The 13743-nt window shown below is 34.8% G+C and overlaps 2 protein-coding genes across 2 annotated transcripts; one reads left to right on the plus strand and one right to left on the minus strand.

Annotated features, from left to right (window-relative positions):
- Positions 1 to 1747: 1747 nt before the first annotated feature.
- On the plus strand, positions 1748 to 7946 carry LOC104097348 (casein kinase 1-like protein 10). The gene is made up of 14 exons (XM_009603906.4): positions 1748 to 2364; positions 2514 to 2554; positions 2969 to 3038; positions 3352 to 3500; positions 3603 to 3698; positions 3921 to 3991; positions 5666 to 5727; positions 5834 to 5897; positions 6004 to 6088; positions 6275 to 6401; positions 6532 to 6605; positions 6695 to 6755; positions 6848 to 6981; positions 7409 to 7946. The coding sequence occupies exons 1-14, from the start codon at positions 2289 to 2291 to the stop codon at positions 7667 to 7669; spliced, it is 1371 nt and encodes a 456-aa protein (XP_009602201.1). The 5' UTR covers positions 1748 to 2288; the 3' UTR covers positions 7670 to 7946.
- Positions 7947 to 8252: 306 nt separating this feature from the next.
- LOC104097349 (uncharacterized) lies at positions 8253 to 13015 on the minus strand. The gene is made up of 3 exons (XM_009603907.4): positions 12466 to 13015; positions 9740 to 9933; positions 8253 to 8611 (listed from the first exon to the last, which is right to left on the minus strand). The coding sequence occupies exons 1-2, from the start codon at positions 12826 to 12828 to the stop codon at positions 9772 to 9774; spliced, it is 525 nt and encodes a 174-aa protein (XP_009602202.1). The 5' UTR covers positions 12829 to 13015; the 3' UTR covers positions 8253 to 8611; positions 9740 to 9771.
- Between the last annotated feature and the right edge of the window lie 728 nt (positions 13016 to 13743).

Here is a 13743-nt window from a genome sequence, read left to right on the forward strand (position 1 = left end):
AATAATCTATCTACAACATGAAAAGAAAGTACTATTAATATTATTTCTATTTATGGCGGGGTTGGGTGGAGGTGGAGTTGGGGTGGGTGGGGTGGGTAGGGGTTGGTGGGGATGGGGAATGGGAGGAAGGTTTGTAAAGAGTTTTGAAAAATATTTTCCCTTATCGTGATATAAAAAATATTTTCCTCCAATTTTAACTTCCGTTAGTAAAAATTTTGGCTCCGCCACTGCAATCAAGACACAACAAAGCATTTTCTAATTCGTAAGGGAGCAGTATTACTTATCAAGTTTCAAGATCTAAAGGTGGTGATACATTTTTAGGATTTCTAATAATGCATTTCTTGCAAGACATGACAACACTATACAAATCACCAGCTGGGACTTGGGACATTTATGTATTGCTGCTGCTACAGTTAATCAAAGTATTAATTAATGAGATTGTTGGGCAGTTGTTATATCCACGTTTTCCTAACTCTTTTGACACATATAATATTGTCTTGGTCCTTCTACTGTCTCTACTTAGACCAAGTTAAAGTTACTTTTTTGGTTAATAAAAATAGCTAGTAATTTTTATGATACTTAGGTAACATTGAGTCACGTTTTCGTTACAAAAGATAATGCTAAATAACTATCAACGTAGGACATAAAAAAAAACTTTAATACAGCTTGCAAATCAAATTGTAATAACAGACTATCTAATACTTTTATATATATATATATATATATATATATATATATATATATATATATATATATATATCACCAAAAGTGATCACATTACTATTGCTAGTATATATGAATTCAGGATTCAAAATCAGTACGTGGTGAGATTGTTACATATGTATACATCTGTATGTTCCTCTCATTTTAAACATTTAAGAAATTGTTACCATTCTACTTGTATCTTAATCTATATCTCGTTTATATTTTACCATAATATAAATTTTAAACTTTGATGTAATATCCTCTCTATTAAATCAATATTTCTAACTGTAATATTTTTACAGGATCACTAAAATAACATTTGTATAAGTTAACAGTAAAGTTGTAAACTTATTTCTTAAGTCAAATACTGCAGAATAAAATAAGGCGAATGAAGTAATATAAAAATAAATTTATGCTCAGAAAAAGTTTAAAATCAAGAAAAGGGAAATGTTCAAGGAAGATACATTTTAAGCATACATTTTTTAGTGATGAATGGATCAAGTGGGTGGCGGGTGATGGTAAATATTTACTCAAATTTGATGTTATACAATCAAACAATTTAATTTTAAATTTAAAAATTAAATTTTAAATCTAAGTGAAAATATATATTATTTAATAATAATTATGTGATATATATATATATAGTTTGGTGTAAACATTAAAAAATGTATTCTTTTCTCAGAGCATAAAGAGACGTGCTAGGCGGCAGACAAATTGAGAAGACAAAGCTCTAAACTTTCATCAAATCATCATTTGCACTCTATTAATTAAATAAATCACTCACATAATGTAGTATTCCCTGTTAATAATTTTTCATTTTTATATATTTTTAAATATATATTAAACAACAATATAGAAATAAATAAACAAATAAAAACAGAAGAAGAAACAAACAAAATATTATTAATCCAATCAATCCTTCTTCTCTCTCTCTATCCTCCTTGCTTTTTCCACAACACAAAATTAAATGTTATTTCCCACAAAATTAAATGTTATTTCCCACAAAATTAATTGTTATTTTTATTTAAATCTCTCTCTCCTCAATCTTAGCTCATTTGTCCCTTCTCTTTCTTTTTCTCCATTGCCGAGAATTCTTGACCCTTCTTTGATTCATCTGTCAAACAGAAACTTTAAGGCAGAAAAAAAGAAGAGAACCCAAATACAAATTTTTAGTTTTTACATCTGGGTTTGCAGAAAGATTTTGATTTTTATTAATCAATGGGGTGATTTTGCTCATAAAGATAGGATTTTTATTCCTTTTTTTTTTTGTATTTTTAGATGATGGGTGTTTGTATTTATCTAAGGAAGTAGCTGGAAAATAATTTTCTTGAATCTTGATCAATATTTTTAGGCCTTTCTTTGTGAATATAGGATTTTTATTCCTTTTTTTTTTTTTAATTCAAAGTTGTGAACTTTGACAGTGGATTCCTGATTTTGATGGGGTTATTGATACTTGGATTTTCTTGGTTTTTTGGGGGATTAATCTAAGTGGGGTGAAAATCTGAGTAATTTTTTCTTATTTTGGCTGTTGAAAATTGTTGTTGGTGAAAATTTTGAAGTGGGGTTGTTGAATTTTGATCAACATGGATCATGTTGTGGGTGGGAAGTTTAAGCTTGGGAGGAAGATTGGTAGTGGGTCATTTGGTGAGCTTTATTTAGGTATGTGTATGTCACTTGGTAGATTTTGATTCTATGGTCAACTCCATTTCCTTTGATTTTGATTTTTCTTTGTGTTTTTAGTGTAGTTTTTTATCTATTGTTTTTGTGTTTCTTATGTTTTTCTGTTTGTTGTTGCTTTATTGGTTCAGGTGTGAACATACAGAATGGAGAAGAAGTTGCCATTAAGCTGGTAATGGCTTTTGCTTCTTAGTGTTTGCTTCATACTGTTAAGTTGTTTCTTTGTTGTTGTGTTATGTCTATATAGAGATTTGTGTGCAAGTTAGAGAACCTTTAGATTTAGAGAACCGGAATATAGGGGAATAAATGCAGATGATTCATACTCATTCAAAGAAAAGATGATTCGTATAGTCGACCCCAACTAACTTGAGATTGAGCTGTATTTTATTGATATGACATTTAGCTCGTCTTTTTAATATTATTAGGGTAATAGCACTAAAATGTTAAGGAACAACTTTTCTCCTGATTCTGCATTGCATTTACGGATGATTATTGTTTTGCTCTTCCTAAATCTAAAATCTTACATAATAGATTGCTTTCCTACTTAGTGGAGCTGTTCATCTCATCTTATTACCACAAATATCAGGAATCTGTCAAGACGAAGCACCCTCAACTTCATTACGAGTCAAAAATATATATGCTTCTCCAAGGAGGAAGTAAGTCTTTCTTCATGTCCTTTACATATCCCCAGCTTTCTAATAATGATGCAACTGCTTTATATGCTACTTGTTGGAAGTTCATACTCACCGACCCCTTTTTCGCTAATTATTAGCTTGAATGGGCCCTTTTAATTTCTTAATAGGCTATTTTCTGTCCGCTTTACATGAAGTTTGTTCTGATTTGAAAATATTTGGTAGAGTGGAAGTGGCAACCAATTAGTTCTATGTGTTTCGTCTAATCAAAGAACTTTTGGGATGGGAATGTTATGTATAGAAAATTGACTACTTATCTCTTCCATTAATTATGAAGCCGGGATTCCCAACCTCAAATGGTTTGGAGTTGAGGGCGAGTACAATGTAATGGTTATTGACCTTCTTGGACCGAGTTTGGAAGACCTCTTCAACTATTGCAATAGGAAGTTCTCTTTGAAAACAGTTTTAATGCTTGCAGATCAACTAGTAAGTAGTTCATTGTCATGGCACTTCTTTTCATAGATTAGCTTTTTTTATAACTATTGAGTATGGGTCTTACGTAATAATCTTGATCTGTGTCATTTTCAGATTAATAGAGTTGAGTATATGCACTCAAGAGGATTTCTTCACCGCGACATAAAGCCAGACAACTTTTTAATGGGCCTAGGTCGCAAAGCAAATCAGGTATTTGTTCATGCTATTTTTATTCTTGAATAGGAAATGCAATTCTAAAGCGAACATTTACTTTATAAAACTATAAAACAATTCTATCTATTGTGCTTCAATGTTTGTGATACTCTTACCAAATATTAGTGCTGAAGGTAAGGGTTTCAAGTGAAAAGGATATGTTGCAGAATATGACAGTCGTTATATTGCAATAAAACTGATTCTACACACTAATGGCAGGTTTACGCGATCGACTTTGGGCTTGCCAAAAAGTATAGGGACCTACAGACTCACAAGCATATACCATACAGGTACTGTTTGTTTTTTTCCTTTTTTTTTCACTTTATATATTGAGAGAATCCAGAGTTAGAGAACCCAAACTATTGAACATTGTGGAATGAAGGGGGTCCAATGAAGCAAAATGGATAATGAAGATATACATAGCCGACCCGGACTAGCTTTGGATTGAGGCATAAATGTTTTTGTTGCTTTCTTCACTTTAGGTGAAAGGCCTGCTTAGGACTAATTACAAGCAATGGTGACATTTAATGGAGAAGTCAACATTTCTGGAGATTCTTTGTCCACCGTGAAAAATTAGCAAGGAAATATTTGGCAAATGACTTCTTAGTACAGCATTATTTTGTGTGTGTCTAAGGAATGAAAGGCCACATCTAAGCCCAAACCACTGGAATACGAATGAGATCTAGAATTACACCATATAATAGTACATGGCTTTTCTTCTCGAACCCACCTCCTCCAAATAAATTGCACCTCCATAATTCAATTCAAGATAGATAGAAGGGAGAATGCCGCTGACAAAGATGAGCTCTACCAGTCTCTCCTTTTTTTTATTCCATCAAAGGCCAGTTCTAATTTCTCCTTAGAAATTTCATCCATAAGCCTTTTATAAGGCAGGCTCCGGTGGGTCCCCTGGTTCTCTATTTGCTTAAGGTGGTCCAAGTACGTATCCAATGAGAATGCCCTACCTTTAGGATAGAAGAGCACCCCCCTAATCTGGTGCCTTTTCTCTAAAATGGAATCTTCTTGAACCCTGTCCGAACGAAGGGCTTCCTCTATCTTAAGCTCCGTTTGGAATTGGGTCTCAATTATTGCCTCATAAATATCTTCGGGCAAGGGACGCTTGATAGTATTTATGCTAAGACGATCACTGAGCTCCCGACGCCTCTGTCCGTCCTCCTGTAACGGATGATAAACCTCAGCAATAGGCGCTGCGGGTTCACCAGGGTTGGGAGAGTCCGGGGCCGGTTGGTTGAGACTGGCTTCGGAATTACCAGGGGAACTGCTTCCAAATAAATCAGTCCACCTGAAGCCCCTTCCTCCAGCGCTCTCACCTGATCCTGAGCCAGAGGCCCCCGAAGGAGCCATCATCATCTTATTTTCCAGATCAAGACCCACAAAAACCATTGCAAGTAGGAAACCTCCGGAATACCACCCGAACCGACTAACAACCAAGTGAACAAGAATTCGTTGGTATAAGCGCCCCAATAAGATATCAAAATTTAGACCAAAAGATTGTAGTAATAGAGAAGCGAAGCCAAGAACACCAAAAAAAATGAGAAGGGAAAAGACCCTTCCTCGAAGACGAGGAGATAAGGGACGAAGGATATTCATGGTAGTGCAGTTAGTATGATCGCTATTTCCTGCGCAGCCCTTGTCCGTAGTGATTAGCAGAGTATGAAACTCAATTCATCTCCCACTGTATCCCATTGACATTGTTGTAGCCAAAACTTTTTCTTGCTTCCAAGTATTAGTTAAAAGGAAGAACCTTCAGAAAGTTCTTCAGTATTGATGGCCTTTGCAACCGTTGATTGTTTGAACTGACTGTCACCACTAGATTGTGTTACCTTCAAATCATAAAATCTTATGTCGATCTAATTTTGGTTATACACTTTGTTTCTTTCCTTCAATTATGAATTTGTATCTGGACTGCCGCTGATACATTTTCTTTTTCAATATTTTTCCAGAGAAAACAAGAATCTGACCGGCACAGCTCGTTATGCCAGTGTCAACACACACCTTGGAGTTGGTAGGTGTATATTATTTAGGTTGTCAAACTAGGGGCACTACTGAAGCTTTAGAATCAATTATAACTCATAAATTGTTGTGTTTCTTTTTTTCTTTTTCCTGGACAGAGCAAAGCAGAAGAGATGATTTGGAATCTCTGGGTTATGTGCTTATGTATTTTCTTAGAGGAAGGTTGGATTTTAGGGGTTTCACCTTTTCGTTTTAGCATCTCTCTGTTTCTTCCTAATGTAAATTGTAGACTTGTTCGCTGACCTCCGACACCTTCTTCTTGTTTTAGCCTTCCATGGCAAGGACTGAAAGCTGGTACCAAGAAGCAGAAATACGACAAAATCAGTGAGAAGAAGATGTTAACTCCAATAGAGGTACTTGTTATGATCATCAGAGGGTCTTAGTTATGTGACACCATCATCACCTTTTGTAAATTACGAGAGCGTCTGTCATGACACCTCCAGCCATCCTTATGTCGTATTATCTTGTCGAGCTATGATGGAAATTCTTCACTACAAGCAATGAGGCAATTAACACATGATTCAATTTTACTGTAACAGGTGTTATGCAAATCCTATCCATCAGAATTTATATCATACTTCCACTATTGCCGGTCATTACGATTTGAGGATAAACCTGACTATTCATATTTGAAGAGGCTTTTCAGAGACTTGTTTATCCGTGAAGGTAAATAATACTACTGCTCTTTTCTTTTACAAATTTGGGTCCAACGGTTGTCTGTTTGTAACTACTCGATTCTTGTTTTTATTTGATATGTATTCTAGTCTCTTAACCTTAATCTTTGACATTGCATCAGGTTATCAATTTGACTATGTTTTTGATTGGACCATTTTGAAGTATCCTCAGATCGGTGCCAGTTCTAGAGGACGAGTTAGTGCTTGTCAAACTTTCATTTCGATTATTACTTTTCACTCTTCTCGCTTATTATGAACGATAGTCATGCATTGTCTTGTTACCAGAATCCAGGTGGAAGTGCCGGACTAAATGCTGGGCCATCTGCTGAAAGACCAGGAAGGACAGGTATTATATTTGAACGAAGTAGTAAATGGCACCATTGCTACTGACAATTTATTGTCAATTGACGCTTGACATGTTTTGCTTCTGTAATCCAGTTGGACAAGATATTCGAGACAGGTTTTCTGGTGCTGTTGAAGCATTTTCGAGAAGGAATGCTTCGGGTACGGGAAGGCATGGGGAACATTCCAGACATAAGACTTCAGAGGATATGACTTCATCTAAAGATGTGGTATTGATCATTCCCTCTTTTCAATTGTATTTTGGAGTTGGTGCTGTTTTAGTTGCCTTATTTGTTCTTGCTCAGTTTAGTAACTAGCTGACCTGTGTATTCAAAAAAAAAAAAAAAACAATGACTAGCCAATGTGTGAATAAATAGTTTAGAGCTTCTCATTTATTACAATTTTATATAATATATATATATATATATATATATATATATATATATATAGAATCCCCTTGACATAAGGGAAGCTTCTAGTGCAGAGCCAAAGGTGGCAAAAAATTGCTTTAGGTTGCAGTTCTGAATCGCAGGTGTTGTATTCTTGCATGCTTTTTAGTCCCTTTATTAGACCTCCTAGTTCCGTCACTGCATTTTGTTGACTGGATTATATGCTTGCCAAAGAAGTAGTACCAATAAATCTGCTTGTATGTTGCAGCAACCTGATTCGGAAAGAGGCCGTACCTCGAGAAATGGAAGCTCTTCAAAAAGGGCTGCCATTTCTAGCAGCAGACCGAGCTCCTCTGGTGATCCCACCATCACTGATAGTCGCTCGAGCAGACTAGTGTCAAGCAATGGCCGCGTGTCTACCACACAAAGAATTCATCCTGGCATCGAACCAAAACCATCACCATTCTCACGTAAGGGGACACGTGATGACCCTCTTCGGAGCTTTGAGTTCCTTTCGATCAGAAAGTAAAAGGCATGCACTTGTAAAGAGAGAATTTCCTGTTTGTTTGGAACATTGCTATCCTATTTACGGATGTCTTTTTAAGTGTTGTATATTGAAAATGTTCTATGTGACAACTAAAGCTTATCCAACTTTCCATTATCCCTTTGTTTTGGTTTTGATTTAGAGCTTCTGTGCCATTGTAAAAGCCTTTAGACTCATCCAAAGAAATGATGAGTAAAAAGTGCTAGAGTTTTACACATGTACACTCGGATAGATGTAATAAATATTATTATTGTACCATGAATGTATCTTTTTAACTCATATACAAGTATTTAGATTGTTTGGGAGAAGGAATTTCGTTATGGAAATTAAACTGTGATGGTTATAATTTGGCTGAATACATATGCTGCCCCTGGAACCTTAACTAAGTAAGCGTGTGACCTATTTAACACCTGACTTTTGTAAGAAATGTGCCTACTTAACACTAAACCAACAATCAGTTCAAAAAACCAAATGCGATGTGGCAACCCAACCAATAAAGTAGAGACATGTCAACCTAAAAATACAAAAAACAAAAACTGAAAGAAATACAGTCTAAGGGAAACAATCAGCAGAACATGAAAACTGTCCCAATATTATACAAGAGTTATCATGTAATTCTCTCAACTAACTATCCTACACAAAAGCACAAGACAAACGCAAAGTTGATGAACTTCCATTTAGTTTTGCATTCATTCAGAATATGTACAACAATATGTAACTAATATAAACATGCCAAAATATGACAAAGTTGTGTTTGTAACCAGCCAACCTCCTGGTTGTTATCGCTCGATCAGTCACCTAAGAAACATGTTGTATCTAGTTCTTTAGGTGGTTCACTCATGAAGCTTGCCAAGTTGAGCTCCGCAACCACTTTAGCAAACTTGCAATACAATTCAACTTAGCTAGATTCTGTGAATGCCAGCAAAACTGCAACGTCAAATTTCCAGGACATTGTCAGTCATAGTACAATATTGAATTATACCTACAACTCGTCACAACTTCCATATGATATTGAAATTATCTATCTATATTAAATCTTCCAGAAGATGCACAGTAAGAATGGTTCTTACAATTACAATTAAGGCTATTTTTTTCACTTAATTGAGTGAAGCAAGAAAGACTTTTTTGATTTACAAACCATTTTCCTCCTAAAAAATAGTGACATATGCTCTGACATGGTAACCAAACTCCTCTGTATGTTTAATCAATACTAGAACAGAAAATCAATAACTATGTTCCAATGAACCAACCTCTACGTGGTTATCTCACTTGACGCTACGTTCAAATGCTAGAACAGAAACAACAACTACTACGTCTCAATCCTAAGCAAGTTCAAATGCTAATGGAAGAAGAAGATAGGCTGCCTAAACGATAGATATAGGAAGTCAGTAAGTGGTTTGGTGGGGGGTAACTCTTTAGGCTTAAACAACTGAAAGATGATCAAATCATAACATTGAACAATTGCAAGGCCTAACACCATTACCCTATCCAAATTCAAATTAATTCAGTTTGCTTCACGGTTGCCTTTGATTTATACTCCAAAGCATTGATATGCTCAATTAATCAATCTCTACACTTTTCCTTTCTTTTTAACATTTGAGGCAAGTTTTAGCTTTATGTTAGTATCCTTCCATTATCAGGTTCTTATATAAATCAATTGTATCATGACACGTAGATACAATTTGAAACCAATTGCTAAACAAATGTAAAAATTTCTGGAACAAGGGGAATAACTGGTTCTCCAACAGTAAGCCACCAAATTACCAAAAAACAAACTCAATCCAAATAGCACATATAAGAAGTCAATTCCTACTCCAGCTTTCACAAAAAAATATGGATTTTGGAAAGGAAAAAGGAACACTTATAAAGCACTCATTTTTTCAGAAAAAGGGTTATGAGAATAGTAAAGATGCCTCAATCTGCAAGCACCACAGGCTAAAACAAAAGTAGGAAAAATATAATGAGAAAATGAAAAATTCTTGTCAATCAGCTTGCATGTGTAAATTTAGCCAAACAATTACTGTTGTAAAACAAGCTCAGGGGAAGGATTTTCACCTCAACTGTTTTCTCTAGTGTCATTCTCGTAGTTATTCTTCACCTAATGATTTTATAAGACCGCGAGGCGAATGTGCCCAAATTGGAAGATCAAAAACAGATTGTTTTACTCTTTCTTCTGCTGCAGTGCATAGGGCTTCAGCAACATCACAGAAATTTGACATATTGCGAATTACATCTTCCTGAGCTTCAGCCTAAGTTAAGTGATAATAACCAAGTTAGAGAGCTAATGAAATATAAGGGAATTTCATTAAAGTACAAAAATAAAAAGTTGCAGCATAGCTGTTGCAGTTACATCCCTGAAACACCCAGAAAATCAAAAGAAAAAAAATTTAAAAAAAATCTTAAGGGCCATATTTGCCCCTTTAATATCGAATATAAGCTACATCTACCCTCCATTTCAGTTTCTCAATATAACCACCCTACCATAATACATTTGGATCATATTTTCCCCAAAAAAGGTAGCAGTTTGTTTCTACAACATATTGTAGCAGCTTTTAACAGAGAATTTGCCATCCTTACCTGCTGTCCAAATCTGAGAGTCAAGCCTATTGGCATCAAGAATCAGAGGTTCCTAATAAAGCAATAATTGACTGACTTCATTTATTTCCCAATCATTGAAATTTCTCCTGAAATTGAAATTCTGACCTGACCCAGTATAACATTCAGCAACTGTACATTGTCTATTTATAGTTAAACTACACAAAATAGGGAATCTGTCCAGCAATCTTCATTTCCCAACAAAACATCAGTCCACAACCTGATTTATTTTTCCATTAACAAGTTCCAACCTTCAATTTGACATTCTGACCATAGTTTACAGATCATTCATTAGTACTACTGTCTGCATTAACACTGAACAGACTACTTTTGGCAAGATTCACTTATAAACCTGAAACAGCTTCAAAAGCTAACAGAATTCCTCTAAGATGGAGAAATTGTTCCTTATCTGCTTCACACAATAGTAGGGTGTAATCAGCATAAAGGTTATCTGAAATGATCATCCTCTTATTACCACTCCTTTCAATCTTGAAACCTAATTCACCCTGTTCTTTCAGCTCTTTTAAGCATCAGACTTAGTATTTCGGGTTGCTATTTGCTATTTCGGGTTACCAAAACAAACAGAATCTTCCGGGTTGCCATTTTATCAACAGAGAAAATCTGACAGCTCATGAAATATGTTACTCTTGCATCTCAAAAGTGCCAATACTGTTGGTCACTAATTTTTTCAGACATCTTTTCCATAATTCTTATTTCCTACAAAAAAATATACTAGTATTTTGACTAACTCTACTTTCAAAAGAAAACTTTAAAAAATCAACATTTGAATCTGCACAATCTATTAGTATTTTCCGTTGCCAATATATTCAACAGGACCTGGAGCCCAAACAAAATCAGAGTTTAAAATACCAGAAAACAACCAACCACAACAACCCAGTATAATCCCACTAGTGGGGTCTGGGGAGGGTAGTGTGTACGCATACCTTACCCCTACCCTGGGGTAGAGAGGCTGTTTCCAATAGAAACTCGGCATCCTTCCCTCCAAGAACTCCCTACCTTGCTCTTGGGGTGACTCGAACTCACAACCTCTTAATTGAAAGTGGAGGGTGCTTACCATCAGAACAACCCACCTTGTCACACAAATGCATTAATTATAGTATTTCAATACAACATTCCTATATTTCCTTAGTGAGAAGCTTTTATAGCCACATAAATGATATGACATGTTGAAGACTACAAGTTTCAAAAGTTTTAGTCACACAAATGTTTTGACATATTTAAGACCGCAAACTTCAAAAGTTTTTCTTCCTTTATTAAATTTTGTATCAAGACAAACTACGACAAATAAAGTGAAATGGGCGAGTACTGAGTAGTTAATTTAGCTTGCACTTTTAGCAAAAAGCAATTAACATAATCACCTTTTAACCAATACTTTGCCAGACAACCGAAGACGGATCAACAATGTAACTTTTGCCTAGAGCATGTATGTGTATTAACCCCTTTTTATTATTAAAAATACTATAATAATATATTTTTTTATAAAGTGCATCTTCTCTTATGTCGGTGTCAAATTCTCATAGGAACAATAGGACTGTTATCTACTATATATCTATAAATATTTGAGTGTAAACTCAATTATTATTACTACCTCTATCTCAATTTATATGGCACAAATTTCGAGAGTCAAAATATATTAGGAACTTTGACTAATCTTTAAATTTTTTGAAATAATGATATACATATTTAAAAACAACATAAAACATATTATAAGTCATAATAATTAATAATTTAAAATATTTAAAAGGCGTATAAAAATTTAGCGGTCAAAGAAGAACTCATTTTTTTAATATTTTTTCTTATGTCAAAGAAAAACTAGTTTGACTCTCAAAATTCGAAAAGTGACACATAAATTGGGATGGAGGGAATCTATTAACTTAAAGTCGCGGTAGAAAACCCTACAACTCTGTGAAACGCGGGTATGTTTGTCCAAATATTATTTTTACCTAAAAAGTGGTTAAATCTCAATTAGTTTTGAATCTAATTTCAGTTACCGATTCAAAATAAGATTGTTTCTGAATTTCTCGCTTGGAACAACAGGGCTATTATCCACTAAACGTCTATAAATATTTGAGTGTGAACTCAATAATTATTAGTATCTATTAACTTGAAGTCCCTGTGAACCCCTACAACTCGTGAAAGAGACGAAAAGGCAAGCAAGCAAATACCTGAGAGAGGAGCTGATCAACTAAGCTTAAACCCGACGATGACTGTAGCTGCGGCTGTGGCTGTGGCTGTGGCTGCGGCTGCGGATCACTACTTTGCTGCTGTTGGATATCCAACTTTGCTTTCAAGTCGCTCACTGCTTTCTCCCAGACCTCCCACTCTTCAATCTCTTTCTTAAACTTCTCTGAAATTCTTAAGAGAAACCGTTTCTTCCTTTTCAGTTCAGCCACCGCCGGATTTGGCTGCGCCGGGGCGGCGGAGGCGGAGGTGATAGAACTCGAAACTGGCAGCTGCTGCGGCTTTCTCCGCTTGTAGATAAAGCCATCGTCGTTTACGATTTCCCATTCGAAAACCTTTGTAGCCATCTATTACAAAGAATTTGGGGCAGATTGTATTAACTTTCAATCACAAACCCTAGGCTCACGTACAATATGCGGAAATGAAAAATTAAACTAGAAATTAATAGACTTTGCCGCCAAATTGGCTCCCAAATTTTTTTAAAAAGAACACTTTTTTTTCTTTTGAAAAAGGAAAAAAAGGGCAGTCATGTATGCAGTTCCGGAAAAGAGTTGGACTATAAGTTATAATGTATAGTTTTATCTTGCATTTTTGCAAGAGAATATTTACACGGTTTAAACCTATGAACTCCTGGTCACATGACAACAACTTTACCGATTAAGTCATGGCTTCCTTCAAATGTGATTTTTAAAAAACATATTTTTGGTGAAAAATAGTGTGATTGGCCAATCAATTCTAAAAGTACTTGAACAACAAATAGTGTTTGATCAAGTTTTTAAAAAGTATTTTTTTTAAAGTTCTTTTTGGGAAGTTATTTTTTTAACTTCTCAAAAACAACTTTTGTTTCCGCTCAAAAGTACTTTTATTTTATTTTAAGAGTTTTGGTTAAATGCCTTAACTTTGAAAAAGATTACTCTTGGCCAAAATTTCTTTTTGTCCAAACTAGAAGTCATCCATCTTAATACATGTATCTTTTGCTTCTCATCTGTGTAACACCTTAAATTAGGGGTATTATCATTTTTAGCCCGTGACATAAATTATTTATATTCGGTAATTGAAAAAATGTATAAAATCTATATAATTTTTATATATAACATACATAATGTGTGTATATATATATATATATATATATATATATATATATATATATATATATATATAACACTTCCCGGCCAAGTCTCGTTAATTGATCATAACGATATCGTGGAAATGTTGCACGGACTTTCAGGCGGCTTTTCTTTTGGGCAGTTGTTCGCCATTGG

Source organism: Nicotiana tomentosiformis, chromosome 2 (assembly GCF_000390325.3).
Source record: "Nicotiana tomentosiformis chromosome 2, ASM39032v3, whole genome shotgun sequence".
Lineage (NCBI taxonomy): Eukaryota > Viridiplantae > Streptophyta > Magnoliopsida > Solanales > Solanaceae > Nicotiana > Nicotiana tomentosiformis.

Excerpts from the sequence above, each read along its gene's own strand:
- LOC104097349 (XM_009603907.4), bottom strand. The coding sequence starts at position 12,828 with ATGGCTACAAAGGTTTTCGAATGGGAAATCGTAAACGACGATGGCTTT. Across the intron at positions 9,934-12,465 it reads TTGATCAGCTCCTCTCTCAG|GCTGAAGCTCAGGAAGATGT; the intron begins GTATTTGCTTGC and ends CACTTAACTTAG.
- LOC104097348 (XM_009603906.4), top strand. The coding sequence starts at position 2,289 with ATGGATCATGTTGTGGGTGGGAAGTTTAAGCTTGGGAGGAAGATTGGT. Across the intron at positions 3,699-3,920 it reads TAGGTCGCAAAGCAAATCAG|GTTTACGCGATCGACTTTGG; the intron begins GTATTTGTTCAT and ends CACTAATGGCAG. Across the intron at positions 5,728-5,833 it reads CAACACACACCTTGGAGTTG|AGCAAAGCAGAAGAGATGAT; the intron begins GTAGGTGTATAT and ends TTTCCTGGACAG.